Source organism: Nothobranchius furzeri, chromosome 7, assembly GCF_043380555.1.
Source record: "Nothobranchius furzeri strain GRZ-AD chromosome 7, NfurGRZ-RIMD1, whole genome shotgun sequence".
Classification (NCBI taxonomy): domain Eukaryota; kingdom Metazoa; phylum Chordata; class Actinopteri; order Cyprinodontiformes; family Nothobranchiidae; genus Nothobranchius; species Nothobranchius furzeri.
The window spans coordinates 43,713,180-43,730,620 of NC_091747.1; the positions used below are offsets into that span (position 1 = coordinate 43,713,180).

At 42.1% G+C, this 17,441-nt stretch overlaps 1 protein-coding gene across 3 annotated transcripts; it reads left to right on the plus strand.

Annotated features, from left to right (window-relative positions):
* The first annotated feature begins 9 nt into the window (after positions 1-9).
* Positions 10-16,592, plus strand: LOC107382598 (inositol monophosphatase 1). 3 transcript variants are annotated; one of them, XM_054751408.2, is made up of 11 exons: positions 10-2,610; positions 7,549-8,295; positions 8,514-8,669; positions 11,826-11,920; positions 12,052-12,191; positions 12,276-12,380; positions 13,279-13,324; positions 13,421-13,529; positions 13,605-13,713; positions 14,037-14,188; positions 15,508-16,592. In XM_054751408.2, the coding sequence occupies exons 4-11, from the start codon at positions 11,867-11,869 to the stop codon at positions 15,633-15,635; spliced, it is 843 nt and encodes a 280-aa protein (XP_054607383.2). In that variant the 5' UTR covers positions 10-2,610; positions 7,549-8,295; positions 8,514-8,669; positions 11,826-11,866; the 3' UTR covers positions 15,636-16,592. The 3 variants fall into 3 exon arrangements, with proteins under 3 accessions (XP_054607383.2, XP_070409449.1, XP_070409450.1); XM_070553348.1 differs by lacking the exon at positions 10-2,610 and having other exon boundaries at positions 4,604-8,295; XM_070553349.1 differs by lacking the exons at positions 10-2,610; positions 7,549-8,295; positions 8,514-8,669 and adding an exon at positions 10,118-11,110.
* Positions 16,593-17,441: the final 849 nt, after the last annotated feature.

A 17,441-nucleotide genomic window follows, 5' to 3' on the forward strand; every position in this document is an offset into this window, starting at 1 on the left:
GGGCTCTGACAGATATAAGGGGGCTAGACCATTCAGGGCTTTGTAGGTAAAAGTTAGAACTTTATGTTGAATTCGAAATTGCACAGGAATCCAGTGTAGGTCATCCAGAATGGGAGTGATGTGACAGAGTTTATTTGCATTGGAAAGAAATCTGGCTGCAGCATTCTGGACTTTATGCCGCGCCTCTTTCGGAACCATACTGGACGCGGGGCGGTGAGCAGAAATGCTGGGACCGTAGCAAACAGCGAGCCAAAAGACCTTCCAAACTCACGACTGTGGAACTGAAGTGATCCGAGGGTCTGCCGGAGATCGACGAGGGTAAGTCAGTCGTATGAGATAACAGTACTGGATTCTGTAATCCAGCAGTTTGTAAACACAATAATAAGAAACAAAAACAGGAGAGGCAGACGAGCAGCTATTACAGCAGGCACCATCATACACCACCAATCACTCAAGCGCCATCATACATCAGTGACCTGATTGTTCCATACCTTCCTAACCAAGCACTTCGCTCTCAGACTGCAGGTTTACTGGTGGTTCCCAGAATATCTAAAAGAAGGATGGGAGGCAGATCTTTTAGCTACCAGGCTCCTCTCTTGTGGAACCAACTCCCAGCTTTAGTCCGTGCAGACACCTTGTCTACTTTTAAGACTAGGCTTAAGACATTTTTATTTGATAGGGTCTATGGTTAAAATCTGATGATAGACCAGATCTGGATAAGTGGGGAGTAGAGGGAGGTGGAGAATACAGTCAGTAAAGACGGCTCTCCCTTGCCCTGCATCCAACATGCCTCCATTTAAAAAGCTAGGTCATCCAGAGTTTTCTCTGTAGTTATGCTGCTATAGGCTTAGACTGCTGGAGGACATACTGACCACTTTCCACACTCTACTACTTTCTTCTACAGTCTGCTCTTTAACTGTATTATTTCCTGCTATTTCAGCTGTTAACTTTATTTTTTCTCTTTTATGTTTTTCTCCCCAGAAGAAGCTACAATGGTGTTCTGCTTAGCTGTGGTGCCCTCATGGAGGGGACCATTGGCTTAAACCATGTTGATAACCACTTAAACATTCTCCCTCTCCTGATAATAACATTTTACTTTCTTTGACATTGAATGTGCTACTACTAGTTTACCCGTTTAATTATATATTCACTAGGATAAATACAATACAGTTTATCTCTCACCAAATAGAATATTTACTAAGAAATCACAATGTAACCATAGAAGCATTACTTGGTTTATATGCTGTGTGTGTGACATTACTTGTCTTTGTGTGTGCGTGTGCTTGTGCGTGTGTGTGTGCGTGTGTTCTGTCTTCTCGATCCCCAGTGAGTCGTGGTGGATGGCTGCTTATACTGAGCCAGGATCCTCTGGAGGTTTCTTCCTGTTAAAAGGGAGTTTTCCTCTCCAACGTCGCTAAATGCTTGCTTAGTATGAGGATTGCTGTAAAGACTCTGACACTAGTCAGTGACTTGAAGAAACCTGCTGGGTTCCTTATATAGGAAACTTTTTTCTGATTGGCTTAATGAACTGACCTGTATTGGAATGTGTACTATGCGAAGTGCCTTGTGACGACTCTTGTGATTTGGCACTAAATAAACTTGAATTGAATGAATTGTATTTGTTTACGGACGTAGCATTTAGCTAGCCCCAAACTCAGCTAAATAGAGTCAGTCAGATATAATGTGTTTATAACACTGTGTGGACAAAGAATATAAACAAATTTGTTTTAGCTTGAATTTGAAGGACATTCTCGTTAATTATCTCCCAACCTGTTCTCTTTTTGTCTCGAATATTTCTAAAAGCCCAACAGCAAAGAAGCCTTTTTATCTTGATCTCAGATGAGTGAAATTCCTGCAACACGTTGAGCGGCAGGTCAACCACAGAGTAAAGCACATTTTAGTCCTTAAATCTTATGGAAACATACCTTAAAAACAACATAACTAAAGAAATGTGAGAAATAAGAAGGTGTTGGAAAAAAAGTCAAACGTTTTCTCCTCGAAAAAATGCAACTTAAAATTAGCATCTTTATTGTTTTTCTTTATACTAAAACCCTCACTGCCCCAAATTAACAAAAAAAGGGTGCAAAAATAGAAGTTTTGTTGCATTTTATTAAAAACATTTACTTATTTTATTTGCTTAAATCAAAATTTTAAAGTCCTGACAAAATAAGGATGTTGTGTATTTTTTCCCCTTAAATTTGTCCTAACTGTAAGAAAAATCTTGGCACAAATCAAGGAAACACTGAAGTATAAATCAGAATCAGAAAAACTTTATTTATCCCCGAGGGGCAATTAAAAAAATTAACAGCAGAGCAGCATGATGTTGGACATACGAACATTGAATAAATAGGCAATAAGGAAGTAATAAAGCAGCAAGAAGATGGGTAAAACAGAAAGTATGCAAAAATCACTGAGTAAGTGACTAAAGTGTCATCTGTATAAAAGTTAAATATATGGAGAGCCCAAGGAGAGGGTTTATCGGGGGATGGTCTTATCTTATCTGCTGGAGTTAAAGAGCAGAATGGCTTTGGGGACAAAGGTGGCTCTCCTCCTCAGTCTTGCAGGAAATGCAGCGCAGGCGTCGCCCAGAGGGGAGCCATTGAAAGTAAAGTAAGTAAAGTAAAAGTTTATTTATATAGCGCCTTTCACAGATATAAATCACAAAGCGCTGTACAACATGATAAAGATCAGGGCAAATACCTCTAACCAATAAAAACATCAGAAAAACAATAGCAGTGATAAAATCGTCTTCGTCTTCGTCTTCCTCCGCTTATCTGGGTCCGGGTCGCGGGGGCAGCATCCCAATTAGGGAGCTCCAGGCCGTCCTCTCCCCGGCCTTGTCCACCAGCTCCTCCGGCAGGACCCCAAGGCGTTCCCGGACCAGATTGGAGATGTAACCTCTCCAACGTGTCCTGGGTCGACCCGGGGGCCTTCTGCCGGCAGGACATGCCCGAAACACCTCCCCGGGGAGGCGTCCAGGAGGCATCCTGACCAGATGCCCAAACCACCTCAACTGGCTCCTTTCGATCCGGAGGAGCAGCGGTTCTACTCCGAGTCCCTCCCGAATGTCCGAGCTCCTCACCCTATCTCTAAGGCTGAGCCCGGCCACCCTACAGAGGAAACTCATTTCGGCCGCTTGTATCCGCGATCTCGTTCTTTCGGTCATTACCCAAAGCTCATGACCATAGGTGAGGATTGGGACGTAGATCGACCGGTAAATCGAGAGCCTGGCTTTCTGGCTCAGCTCCCTCTTCACCACGACAGATCGGCTCAGCGTCCGCATCACTGCAGACGCCGAACCAATCCGCCTGTCGATCTCCCGATCCCTCCTACCCTCACTCGTGAACAAGACCCCGAGATACTTAAACTCCTCCACTTGAGGTAGGACCTCTCCCCCGACCCGGAGGAGGCAAGCCACCCTTTTCCGGTCGAGAACCATGGTCTCAGATTTGGAGGTGCTGATCCTCATCCCAGCCGCTTCACATTCGGCCGCGAACCTACCCAGCAAGAGCTGAAGGTCAGAGCTGGATGAAGCTAGGAGGACCACATCATCCGCAAAAAGCAGAGACGAGATTCTCCTGCCACCAAACTCGACACACTCCACACCACGGCTGCATCTAGAAATTCTGTCCATAAAAGTGATGAACAGAACCGGTGACAAAGGGCAGCCCTGGCGGAGTCCAACCCTCACTGGGAACAGGTCCGACTTACTACCGGCTATGCGGACCAAACTCACTCTCCTCTGGTAAAGGGACTGAATGGCCCTTAACAGAAAGCCACCCACCCCATACTCCTGGAGCGTCCCCCACAGGGGGTGGGGGGCAGTGATAAAATAGAAAATAAAATCATGAGTATAAACAAAGTGAAGGTGTGAACCCGAACAAAGCCATCTTTTTGAAACATTTAGGGAGGGAACGCCTGGATGAAAAGGTGAGTTTTTAGATGATTTTTAAAGACCTCTACAGTGTTAGAAAGATGGAGATTAGAAGGCAGACTGTTCCAAAGTCTGGGTGCAATAGTCTGAAAGGCCCTGTCCCCTTTGGTTTTCAGTCTGGTTCGAGGAACAGCCAGGAGGTTTTCAGATGTGGATCTAAGGTTCCGAGAGGTGGTGTGTGGGGATAAAAGCTCAGATAGGTAGCTTGGAGCCTGGTTGTTAAGAGCTCTATAGGTCAGCACTAAAACTTTAAACTGTATTCTATATTCTACCGGGAGCCAGTGGAGGGACTGTAAAACTGGGGTGATGTGAGCTCGTCTGCTGGATTTGGTTAGGAGTCTGGCTGCTGCATTTTGGATGGCTTGAAGGCGTGAGAGGGAGGTTTTGCTGAGACCAGTAAAAAGAGCGTTACAGTAGTCTAAGCGTGATGACACAAAGGCATGGATGATTTTTTCCAGATCTGCAGTAGAAACCAGTTTACGGACTTTTGAAATGTTTCTCAGTTGAAAGAAACAAGAGCGGGAGATGGTTTTGACGTGTGAGTCTAAACTTAAAGCTGGATCAAAAATAACTCCTAGGTTTCTAATGTTGGCCTTGGCTGATGGGCAAAAAGAGGCAATTTCTTGCTCGATTTTTGGCTGAAGTTTCGGGGGGGGGGGGGGGGGGGGGGGCAGCGATCAGGGTCTCTGTCTTGTTAGCATTTAAGACAAGAAAGTTGCTGGACAGCCAGTTACTGATCTGGGTCAGGCAGAGTACAAGGGTGGCCAGCCTGTCCAACTGGTGTGGCATAAAGGACATATATGAAATAGGGGGTGAAGAATGTGAGAGGGGTAGGATTTTGGCGGCCTGTCTCAGGGCTTGTTGATAGAAAACCTGAGCAAGAGTTCTGATATTGTGAACGATTTTGGAACACACTGATGCAGTGTGCTGCAGTCTGTTCCTGTTCTGGAGGCTAACAGAGTAGAACCAACAAGTGATGGAGAAGGTCATGATGCTTTCCAGGAAGGCACAGTAAAAAGTCATCATGACTGAGGAGCTGACTCCAAAGGAGTTGAGCTTCCTAAGGAGATATAACCGTTGGTGGCACTTTCTGAGAATCTCTTCTGTGTTAGCAGAGAATTTCAGGAGGTTGTCACTTGTACTCCTCCACTACCTCCACTGGGTTCCCAAAGCAGTTAAAGGTTCCCAAACTGGTTTAAAGCCTGCTAAAGATCACTTATCACTCTAAAACAAAGTCTCAGGATTTCCATTAAACTCAAACTTCACAGTCAAACGACTCAAAGGAGTTTCAAAATAAAATGATCATCTTTCAGGTCAGAGTTGACCTTCAGCAGCCTCTGCGTCGTGGCAGTCCTCAATCACAGCTGTGATCCCGGGGAAGCAAATACCCAAAACATCCTCCATCCGGGATAAATTATTCATAACAGAGCTGCTGGGGAGACAGCAGGACTGTGTGTTTCACTCTCACTTCCCTCCTGATGTCTCCCAAACATCTCAGAGAGGTTTCTGTTTGGTGCACAACCGGGACAACAAGGTGACAACTGCTCTCCTGCTGCTTCCCAACATGGATCTGCTAAGTCTGACACGCATTTGTTTGTTTCAGCTGCAGCCTGTGCATCAGGATTTCCTGCAGATCCGAGAGGATGATGACACTTCCTGACAGATTTACTGTTGTTTAACAAATCTGTTGCAGAGTGAAGTTGGGTTTAGCTTCATTCTGAATCCACGAGCTGAACATGTGACACACGTGAACCTGCGCCGCGCTAAAGGTGCGTCTGTGTGATGTGTTGAAACACGCAAGTAGCAAAAGCAGACGTGTCAGATGATCCTCATTCATGTGCTTACTTTATTGATTAATTTGAAATATGCATCTAAACTTACCTGGAACGTGGTTTAAAGTCGGTTGTAATGCCCCTGGAGACAAAATCCTGCCATCAAACTTTAGAGACGACTGGAAGTGTGTCTCTAATGTTTCTGTGACCTTCTCTTCTTCACAGATCCTGCTTGAATTCAGCTCAATGGAGGCTTCTCTAGCATGAAACACTTTTTATGGTCAAAGTTTGAAATTTAAAGAGCAAAATTCATGGTTCCAGGTCCTGAAGCAGCACCAGACCATCACACTACCACCACCGTGTTTGACTGGTGCTATCATGTCTGAAATGCAGATGGAAGGGGATGCATTCCTTCCAGAACATTCTACTTTTGTCTCATCAGCTCACAGAGTATTTTTCTCATAAGTCTTGGGAATCATTAAGATGTTTTACTTTTTTTTTCTTTTTTGGGTAAATGGAACACTCCCATTCAGACCTTAATCTTTCAGACCAAGGACAGATGAAACCATAGTGGAACACAGTTTTTCAGAAACTGTCGAGCATGGTGGCAGCAGTGTGATGGTCTGGACATTCCTAAAGGTGAATGCCTGACCTTTGACCTTAAACTGGCCTAGTCACATTGGAAAACACATTATTATAAGTACCTACTGAGGTTAAGGGTCCATTCCTTTACTTTTCATTATTTGAATGGAAACATTCAAGAGAGATAAAGATAAAGCCATACACTTGAGACCTGCAGCTACATCTGAACACTTTTTCTAGCAGCGACTGTCGAGTTTTCTAACCCGAATGTTTGGTCGTGTAAACGCATGCCGGGATATCCCCATCAAAGCGTGTGTTCTGCGCATGCTCTGTTCGCAAGGAATCTTGGTCTTTTGAGTAGAGGGACGTCTTGTATGCGCCAGAATTCCGGAAGTAAACAACAAGTTGGGAGCAACATGGCGAGTCGCCGCACAGCACCACACTTTTGGAGTGACGAGGAAACTAAAGCGCAAACAAACGCGGTCGCTATCTCTTCCGAACTGGGAAAAATGTTGTTGTTTTCACGGATACCAGAACGAGAAGAACCGGAAATGACGCACATTGCGTCTGGACGTAGTCCACACGTCCTGACGCTACCCCAACGTCCGCATTTAAATCGGGAGGTAACTCTTTCTATTTGTGCTTGTAAACGGGTTATTCTGATCAACTCAGAAACCCGAATGCCGACCTTAACCCGGATATTGGCTGCATGTAAACGTACTGCATGTTGTTGCCATTTGTGGATAATGGCTCTCGCTGTGGTTCGCTGGAGTCCCAAAGCTTTAGAAATGGCTTTATAACCTTTACCAGACTGATAGATCTCAGTTACTTTTGGTCTCATTTGTTCTTGAATTTCTTTGGATCTTGGCATGATGTCTAGCTTTTGAGATGCTTTTGGTCTACTTCTCTGTGTCAGGCAGCTCATATTTAAGTGAGTTCTTGATTGAAACAGGTGTGGCAGTTATCAGGCATGGGGGGTGGCTACAGAAATTGAATTCAGGTGTGAAACACCACAGTTGGGCTATTTTTTAACAAGGGGGGCAATTACTTTTACACATGGGGCAATGTAGGCTTGGATTTTGATCTCTCCCTAAATAATAAAAACCATCATTTCAAAACTGCATTTTGTGTTTACTTGTGTTATCTTTGACTAATGGTTAAATGTGTTTGATGATCAGAAACATTTTGTGTGACAAACATGCAAAAGAATAAGAAATCAGGAAGGGGGCAAAGAGTTTTTCATGCCACTGTATCTCCTAGGCAACCGGGGTGGGGCCAAGACATCAAGGCAAGGTTCCTTGGCATTGAGAAACACCCAAAGTCTCTGGGCGATGCCATATTGGATGCCGTGGTTCCTTCTACAGAAGCTTGTGAGGACAAAATGCATTTTACTAATTTGTAACAAATGGTTACAAAACTTTCACCATTAATAAACATTGTTGTTTTACACATTTACCTCTTCACTTATTGCCAGTGATGAAAGGGAATCTGATGTTCTTGTCATTTAGCAGGGATTTTTTACCCTAATGGCCATCCATTGGTAAGGTCTTATTTTAACACAAAAAGAATGCGTGCTTGCAATGATTTAGGTATCTACTGCCCCTATCATCAGTGAAAATGCACGCTGCCACTTTAATTTTTAAAATGCAATCTTCCATCTAAACTGTTTTGTTTGGAGAATGTAAACAAATGTTGATATTTGGGACATTAACTTTGCTGCATTTTAGCAGGGAGGACCCACCAGACCTTTCCACCCATAGGTCTGGCAGGCCGGACGTGGCCCACAAGCCGCCAGTTGAAGTTCACTGCAAAAAAGTGACAAAGGCAAAACTGCCTCAAAGATTTTTGTCTAAAAAGGTAAAAACCTCCACCTGCAGCTTGCTGGAAATTTTCTTTTTTTTTCAGTTTATCTTCAGCTGTTTGGTGAATCATTGTTTGGTGAATCATCACGTCTTCATGTGGGACCTCCAGAGCTCCACAAAACTTTCCACTTTCTCTCTCAATCAGGTACAAATATGGGAGAGGTGGTGTGTGTGTGTGTGTGTGTGTGTGTGTGTGTGTGTGTGTGTGTGTGTGTGTGTGTGTGTGTGTGTGTGTGTGTGTGTGTGTGTGTGTGTGTGTGTGTGTGTGTGTGTGTGTATAGGTGTGTGTAGGTGTGTGGTGGGGTGGGGTGGGGGTGGAGCATCATGGTCATGTAGTTGCAGGTCTGGTTTTTTTCCTCTCAGGTGAGAAGAAAATAAGGTTTGGAGGTGGTTCTGCCTTTTTCCTACATTGTTATGCCAGCGTCTTTTAGGAGTTGCCTCCCCTCCTCCATGAGACAGTTTATAAGAGACGAGCCACCCAAACCTGCAGGTGACCTGGAAGCCGTTTGACTCCACGAGGTGAGTGTTTCCTCAGACACGCTGATAGGAGTTAGACAGATGTTCTGGTTGAGTTCAACAGTTTCAGGATTAAAACACAGGGTAGGAACTTTACAGTCAGTTAATGATGAATTAGATTTTTTAAAGGAAAATGCAAACAAATTGATTTAATCTCACAGAAGCTTTAAATAAAAACATAAAAGCAAACGATCCAGACAAACATAACGGAGGGGATCTTCCCCCTGGGTTTTGCCTCTCAGGCTATTTAAGTGTGTATTATATTATTTTATAGATTGAATATGTAGAATTTATCTTGTTTAATAGTTTATTTCAATTGATCAACTTTTCTACTGCTGGGTTGGTTAAACAATATTTTTGTTGAAATGACAGCTAAATTAATGTTTTTTTTCTTTATCTAGATGATTTGCACAACTGAAACTATGAAAAGTATTTGTTCTAACAAAAATCATTTAAACGTCTCAATTCAACTGAATAAAACCTGAATACTTGTCGAAGTTTGGACAGAAATGGAGTTGACTGAGATGTATTAAGAAATGTAAGAATTTCATAAAATTGAGACATTTAACCCTCTGGAGGCAGGCGTTGCAGATTTGCAACATTAAACCCCACCTACCTGGTTACTCCACATACGTATTTCATGAACATTTTTTAACTCAGAAGTACCCCCGAAGGACTTAGTTGTTTGTCCTTTTATCAAAACTCATTTTGAGCCTGAGTGGGTTAAAAACGGCTTATAGAAAGTGTATCCAACAAGTTGTTTTTCGAGTGTAAAAAGGCATTTAATGCAGTTGTAATCAACATTTTATCCAAATTGTGCATTTAGTATATTACTCTTTTTAAAATGTAACTACATAAAAAACTGTAAAAGAGCAAATTTCAACAGAATTTCTTGCAATTCTAATTGATTGCATCCTATTGGATGAGTTTTTTTGAGTGTAATAAAAGAACATTTTTGTTGAAACCAACAATGTTTTTAGCTATTTTAAAACTAGACAAAATATAATTTTAAAACTATTTTATGACTAATTTCATCACAATAAAATGTGTTCCTAACTGTAACATGTATTTTAATTTAATTTATTTTTTGTGGATATTTTAAAGGTGTGGTTTACTTGTTTATTCAATACATTTGCAGTGTTCTCTAGTGTAAATCAAGGTCTTATGAATCATTAAAAAAACACTGAGATGCAGAAGTTTACTGTTGCAGAGGTGGGCTGAAAACAGCAGGATTGCTCATTATTATTAACACTAGAACTCCCAGAGATCTGCCAATTGGCACCATTGTTTTCACTTAGCATTTTTAATCACTTGTGAACGTTCGCCTTTGTTCTGTAAATCACTTCAGGAGATGCTGATGCTCCCCTCACCCCCCCCCCCCCTGCCTGTTTTTTTTCTAGCAGTCAGGTAAAGAGGTAGCTAGAGAAAAACCAGAGACACAAGACTACTCAACAAGAGTGTCCAGTCAGAGGCTACATGCAGGATAAAATGACAGAGCATACAGGCATCTGTAAAACGTGATTTTTTTTTACAATCACTATGTTTGTAGCCTTTATAGCTTATGTTGCATTCACAACTTGTGTGCTTGTCTGAAGTCTTCACAAAGTCAGTCATAAATTATTTTGGGTGGGCAAGTTCAGTTGACCAGATTCAACAGAAGCCCTTTTTTGTTTTTACTCCTGATTTTGGTTACTATTGTTGTCACTGCTATTGTTTTTATGATGTATTTATTGGTTTGAGGTATTTGCCCTGATTTTACTCATGTTGTACAGCGCTTTGTGATTTATATCTGTGAAAGGCGCTATATAAATAAACTTTACTTACTTACTTACTTACTTTTTACAAAAGGGCCACAAAATACTCAGGCAATCCAAGAAAGCATTATGGTTTTATTAGAACAATAAACCTTCAAATGCACAAGCCTTTTGTGAATGTTTTGTGTTGCAACTCAAACAATTTTGGGGGAATAATGCAGGTTAACTGCAATGCAGGCTTCGATCTTCCAGGTTCCAAAAGAAGGTTCATAACAGCGGCTGCGCAGTGGTACAGTGGTTAGAGCTGTTGCCTTGTAGCAAGAAGGTCCTGGGTTCACTTCCCAGCCTGGGATCTTTCTGCATGGAGTTTGCATGTTCTCCCTGTGCATGCGTGGGTTCTCTCCGGGTACTCCGGCTTCCTCCCACAGTCCAAAAACATGACTGTTAGATTAATTGGTCTGTCTACATTGTCCCTAGGTGTGTGTGTGTGTGTGTGTACATGATTGTTTGTCCTGTGTGTCTCTGTGTTGCCCTGCGATGGACTGGCTCTCTGTCCAGGGTGTACCCCGCCTGATTGCCCGTTGACCGCTGGATATATGCACCAGCCCCCCGTGACCCCACGTGGACAAGCGGGTTCAGAAAATGGATGGATGGATGGTTCATAACAGCTGTGATGAAGCTGCTTTTCAGGTGTTGAAAACAAGCCAGACTCTCGAAAAGGCTTCAGCTGATCAGTTAGATCTGAATACAACTTATTTTTCAGGTTACCTGGCTGCAATTGCATGTAAAAAGAAACAGTGAAAAGTTAAACTTCTTCAATTCTTTGAGTTTTGATGTGATCCGTTCTCTGTCTCTGCTGAAGCTCCTCGAGTTTTTTAGACAAACCCTCAAAGAGGTGGCTGTCCGTCACAGTTCCTGAGAACGGTCTGGCTACTTCTGCCTCTGCTTGTAAAGACAGAAGTTCACAGATCTTGTTGTCACTCCAATTAGCCATGTCCGCTGGTTCTTTACTAACTTTCCCATGTTTACTTCGAAATGTTTTTAAAAAGCGTTCCTGTGGGCAGGCGTGAGCCAAAATGGACCAGGCCATGAATGCCAATTCACAGTGTGACATCTCAGCGTGACAATTTTCAAATCCTAGCATTTCACCGTCTACTTTCTATCAGAGGCTAACGCAGGAGCTAGGTAGAGGAGACTGTTTTTATGTTCAGCCTGCATGAATAACTCAGAGTGACTGATTATAATCAGTAATAATAATTAAAACGTTTTTTCAGTCGACGACACCTTTAAAGTATTGTTGTAACAGAGGTCAGATAGTCCTGTTGTCACATTTTTATAAGCATTTTTGTTTTGAGTGCATTTGATAACGTCCATTGTATAAACAACCAGACGTCTGTGTTTAAAGGTGATTCTGCGTCAGACAAAACAGAAAATCACGTTGACGACATGTGGCAGAAGGCTTATGACTTTGCAGTTGAGGTGGCAAGAAAAGCAGGAGAGGTACTGTTAAAATACTATTTTACCAAGAAATGAGAAACTTTGGTGCCTAAAAAGAACAAAAACATTTAATCTGAAGGAAATGTTTGTTACAGGGACTAACTGTGTGCCAATTGTGTATTTTTTTAAACCAGGAAATTCGTAAAGCTGGAGAGAGCGAAATAAAAGTGATGACAAAGAGCTCCTCTGTGGACCTTGTGACTAAGACTGATGAGAGGGTGGAGAAAATCATCATCGGGTCACTAAAGGAGGAGTTTGGAGAGGATGCACACTGGTGAGCCATGCAAACGTTTAACAGCATACCTTTGTATTACTTCATGCTTTTCCTGAGTGGTTTTCCTCTGCGTGTGTTCTGCAGCTTCATTGGGGAGGAATCTGTTGAAAACGGAGAGCCGTGCATCCTATCAGACAAACCTACCTGGATCATTGACCCGGTTGACGGCACCACCAACTTTGTGCACGGGTAAAACTCACTTTTGTGCGGTTTAAACTCTACTTTTTTAGAAAGGATAAAGTCAATATGCCAGTTTTCTTTCATCACGGTACTAAATGAGTATTTTCAGTGCAATAGTTTTGTGCTAGAAAAACACACATTCTGTCTTTTGCATGTGATGCCAGTCATTTAGTGGTCTTTGGGTTTATTTTAGAGCTATTACAACAGAACCAATGTCATGAAATACTGAAATTTGCTGATCAATAGTTTCTTAAAACAAAATTCTGGCCAATTAGATTTTTTGAGTAAAATCCATCCATTGTCACAACCCGCTTAGTTCACGTAGGGTTGCGGGAGGGGGGGGCTGGTGCTAACCCCAGCGGTCAATGGGCAGTCAGGCGGGGTACACCCTGGGCAGAGAGCCAGTCCATCGCAGGTTTTGAGTAAAATTTCCAAATATATTTCCATCTGTTTTGAGAAGTAGCCTTTACAGTGGACAGGACTGATGTGCTAATGGCTAGTTAGAGCACAGCTAATGCTGTCACATTATAATGGCTCGGATTTCCAAACATTTCACAGCATGCAAATATTTTCTAAACCTTTAGCATGACACTGATATCTCAAAATTCCTGCAAGAGCTAAAATCCCAGGTCTTGCTGCTGGTGGTAAATTTATATAAAATTTAATTTTGGGCTAAACTGCCAGCAGTGAAAATGTTTGAAACATCTGTCATGAACCTCTGAGACTTTGGAGAGTAGACATTTTCAAACCAGACTCAGCTTATCAGTCATATAGGATGTAAAAGCCATTTCTTCAAACGGAGGCATTTCAGGACGTTAGCAACAATGGGTAATACAAAAACGTGTGAAATAGTTTCAATGGTGTAATTATATCATAATAATAATTTTATTGGACAATTTGCTTCCAGATTCCCATTTGTGGCTGTGTCTATTGCCTTTGCTGTCAATAAGGAGGTTGGCTTAATGACATAAATCATTATTATTATTATTATCATTATTATTATCATTACATCTCATACTTACCTTCAAAATATTTATAATTCTTTATAGTTGGAGTTTGGTGTGGTGTACAGCTGCTTGGAGGATAAGATGTACAAAGCAAGACGAGGGAAGGGGGCTTTCTGTAACGATGAGAAGATTCAGGTGTCTGATGTAAAAGGTACAAACATGTTTAGATTTGTAATATTTAATGTTCCTCATGAGCAGCACCAGCTCACAGTTGTGTTTGCTGCAGATATCCACAAGTCCATCATCATCTCTGAGCATGGGACGGACCGCAGCCCCGAAAAAGTCACCAAGATCTTCTCCACCATGCAGAAGATCCTCTGCATCCCAGTGCATGGGTAAGTTTAAATACAACAAATAAACCTACCGTAGCTTAGGTGATGCTAATGTTAAACCAGGAAGTGAACTGAAACTGGTTAAATGAATTCAAATGTCACGTTTAGCTATTTATTAAACACACACTTTAGTATTTTTATATTAATAACAATCCATGGGGACTTTTAGTGTAACTGCTTTTTTTTTTTACATGAGCAGCTGGTCGAACCACATTTCTGTTACAGACGTTAATCAAGTTTGTTTCTTTGACTGAAATAAGCTCACTCGGGAGAATCAAAGACACTCTTTTGGCATAAATGTGAACCTGACTGGTTTGTTCCAACAGGCTCCGTGGATCAGGAACTGCTGCCACCAACATGTGTCTGGTGGCGACCGGCGCGGTGGAGGCCTTCTTTGAGATCGGCATCCACTGCTGGGACATTGCCGCTGGAGCAGTTATCATCCAGGAAGCTGGAGGAATCCTTCTAGATGTTGATGGTGAGTACCACTGTTTGAAATGCCCTCACATTTTTTTTGCATGCCATCGTTGTTTCCTTGAAATGTTTTGGTTGTTAGCACCGGCTAACAAAACGTTGGGTTGCTTTGTTATTTACACAGAAATTGTTAGAAATTAGCACTAGTGCTAACTACTGTAGCAGGAATTATATAGCATATCTGCCAGAGAGTGTTATGAACTTGGGAGAGGACCGTAAGGACACCAGAGCACAGTAGGCGGTAGTAAAGTTTTTATTAGCCTGAAGCTAAGAGGCGACGTTATCGGAGTTGAGTTCAGGTAAAGGCAGAGCCGAGGGCAGGCGTGGGTCGGAAGCAGGATGGGACAAAGCAGATACAAGGAGCAGGCGAGAGACGTGGTCAAAGACAGGCGTGGATCAGAACAAGGTAGGTTCGGGACGTGGTCGTGGAGGCAGGCAGAGTTCTTGGCGAGGGTCAGGCGTGAAACGAGGTCGGTAGGCGAAGATGAGGCAGGATGATAAGGCTGGAAGATCTACTAGCAGGAGCGTTCAATAATCTGGCAGAGTGCTGGTGGTAAACTGTGGATTATATAGCTGGTGAGGCAGGTGTGTGGCATGAGCTTGATGAGGGGACCAGGTGTGATGCATGAAGGCTAATGAGGTGGATGATGGTTTCATGGAGGTCCGAACATGGCAGGATCATGACAGAGGGATCATGAAGTTGTTAGAGATTTGACACGTTCAGTGACACTGTGAACAACCTTTTTGTGGCTAGCAGTTAGTTTGTTAGACCGATTAGAATAAATCTCTGTTTCTCCCTGTTGTGAATTATTATAAGAGCAGGGGGGGGGGGGGGGGGTTATATTAATGCTAGTAACAAATATAAATGACTATTATGTTAGTTCATGGAAATGTTGAGTTTGAATGTTCACCAAGGACATATTATTTAATTTGATTATTTAGTGATATGAGACAGTATTTCTGATTTGAAATTAGTTAAGAGGCTCAGTATTGTGTAATCTTTAAAACTTCATTACCCATGAGACTTAGCGTGTTCCCAGAAGGCTTAACGAGAAAAACCAGGAAGTAGAGAAAAAACTGGCGCTAAGAGCAGACATGTAACTTTCCTGTAAGGTGTTCTAATTAACTAAAGGTTCGAGTTCAGCAAGAAAAAGTCTCGTCTCATTCTTTATTTTGAAGAAGCTCGGTTGAGCTACAATACTCCCTACTGAGGTCCTTCCATATATAAATTAATGAATGTTCTATAAAGACCGCTTTAAAAACTTTGATCAAAGCCCGATTCTCCACAGCTTGGCTTAACATTTGTTGTCTGTTTCTATTTAGGCGGCCCGTTTGATCTGATGTCCCGAAGGATGATCGTAGCAAATGACAAGATCATCGCTAGAAGGATCATCCAAGAAATTGAGATCTTCCCGTCGTTAAGGGATGACGCTCCCATTCAAAAGCACTGAAAGGGACTCTCATTGCTTTTTGAGTATTTTTAAATATGCTGTAGGATTATTTTTAGAAACTGTTTATATGTGTTTCCTGTGTTTAGTTCCTGTGCTGTAATTACAGCTGATTGCCTGCATCTGAAGACTTCATGTGATCCATTTGCTGCACATTTACCCTTTAATATCATTTCAGTCTCCTGTTTGGAGCTTGTATTAAATGTGATTGCTCCCTTTGTGATCTATCAAAGATCTTTGATTAAAGTAGAAAACGGGCTGTAATTTTGCTCTTAGCAATTTTTTTTACTTCTGCACAATTTTCCTGCCATTTCTTTCTTTTTGCCTTTGGTCAACTGTGTCAGTATTTGCTGCAATGCAAAAACTAAACCTGCTTTTCTGTAAATGTTTTGTTTTTCTGACTTTATTGTGTAGCTGTGGAAATAATTTTTTCACGTGTATAAAACCCACCACTAGAGGTCAGTGATGTATCAGTAATTAGCCATCCCTGTTATTGCAGCACCTTTTTAAAGCTGAACGTTTTATTGTTTTCACAACACTCTGGGAGTACTTCATCTATAGTTTGGCTTGCAAACACCTTTTCAAAAGTGAGAGGAGGAAAAATGCCCAAACACTCAACGTTACTTTTAATTTCTGTGAAGCATTGCAACTTTTCTTCCTGATGACTCCTACCTGAGCAATTGGCTTTGACCAGGAGGAGGGGTGAGAGCAAAAATCAGCTGCAGAGTCGGGAGCCAAGCAACAATAACATCAGCAGCAGGAGGTTGTTCTTCCTTTTGAATCAGGACACGACTCCCAAGTTGGGAAAACTCACCTCCCAGCATTGGGTGTTTCAAAACGAGACCCCTCGTTTGGAATGGGGAGGAAAATAGTTGCACATCAGCTGCTGTTTAACATTTGCTTGAACTTGCCTGAAGTACCAGATGGTGGAAATCTGCCTCGTAGGACAATAAAATAAATGCCAAGGAACAGATTCGTAAAAGTCAATTTCAGCATATTTATTGGGAAATTTGCATGTTTTTCCCACTTTTTGGAGTGAATTTGGTATTCCAGAGCCGGACAAGGCCCAGCATAACTCCAGGCTTCTTTTTCTCTAACATGTTGTGTCATCAAATCCATTTCAGTTGGATGAAGAAATTAATTTTATACTGTACAATATGTTCCAGCTTATAAAGGATGAATTAATGATTTATAATTTAGCGAAACATAGCTGTAAGCAATTATACGGACGTTAAAAAGTCTCCTGCCATTCATCATAAACTCCTCTTCCTCTAATGGATGCATGGGGGGATAATGAGTTATCGACAATGACACAATAGTGTGTTTGTCGATAAGCATAAGTTGTCCCACGAATATAATTAGATGCGTGATCTGCAACAACACACATCATGTCTGCTGATCAGAACCAACAAAGACACGTCTTTGTTAAAGTTAGTATGTCTCACTCTGATGAGTCCATTTAATTTGGGTTCATCGTGAACTTTGACCCCAGTAGCAGATGTTTAAACTCTCTTCACTGAACTTCCTTGTAGTTCTTAATCAATAGTTTATCCAAACTTGAAGATATTTCACAGTTTTTCTTCTGACTCTGGTTGTTATGATTTGTCTCCAGTCTGTGAGCTTTATCGTGTAAAGTTAACATTTTTAACATGGAAGTCAATGGGAACTTGCTCCTTTCTGGAGCCTGCCCCTAGAGGATGAGTGGGGAACTGCTATTTTTGTCACTTCTGTCTTGGCCTCCCGTTTGAGTAGCCCCTGGCTGCCTCCCGGAGATCGGGGCGGGGATAAATGTGGGCGGGATCAAACGTT

Bases quoted from the DNA above. Each gene is read 5' to 3' on its own strand.
- LOC107382598 (XM_054751408.2), top strand. From the start codon at position 11,867: ATGTGGCAGAAGGCTTATGACTTTGCAGTTGAGGTGGCAAGAAAAGCA. The intron at 13,714-14,036 runs GTAAGTTTAAAT...TTGTTCCAACAG, and splicing joins CTCTGCATCCCAGTGCATGG to GCTCCGTGGATCAGGAACTG. The intron at 14,189-15,507 runs GTGAGTACCACT...GTTTCTATTTAG, and splicing joins AATCCTTCTAGATGTTGATG to GCGGCCCGTTTGATCTGATG.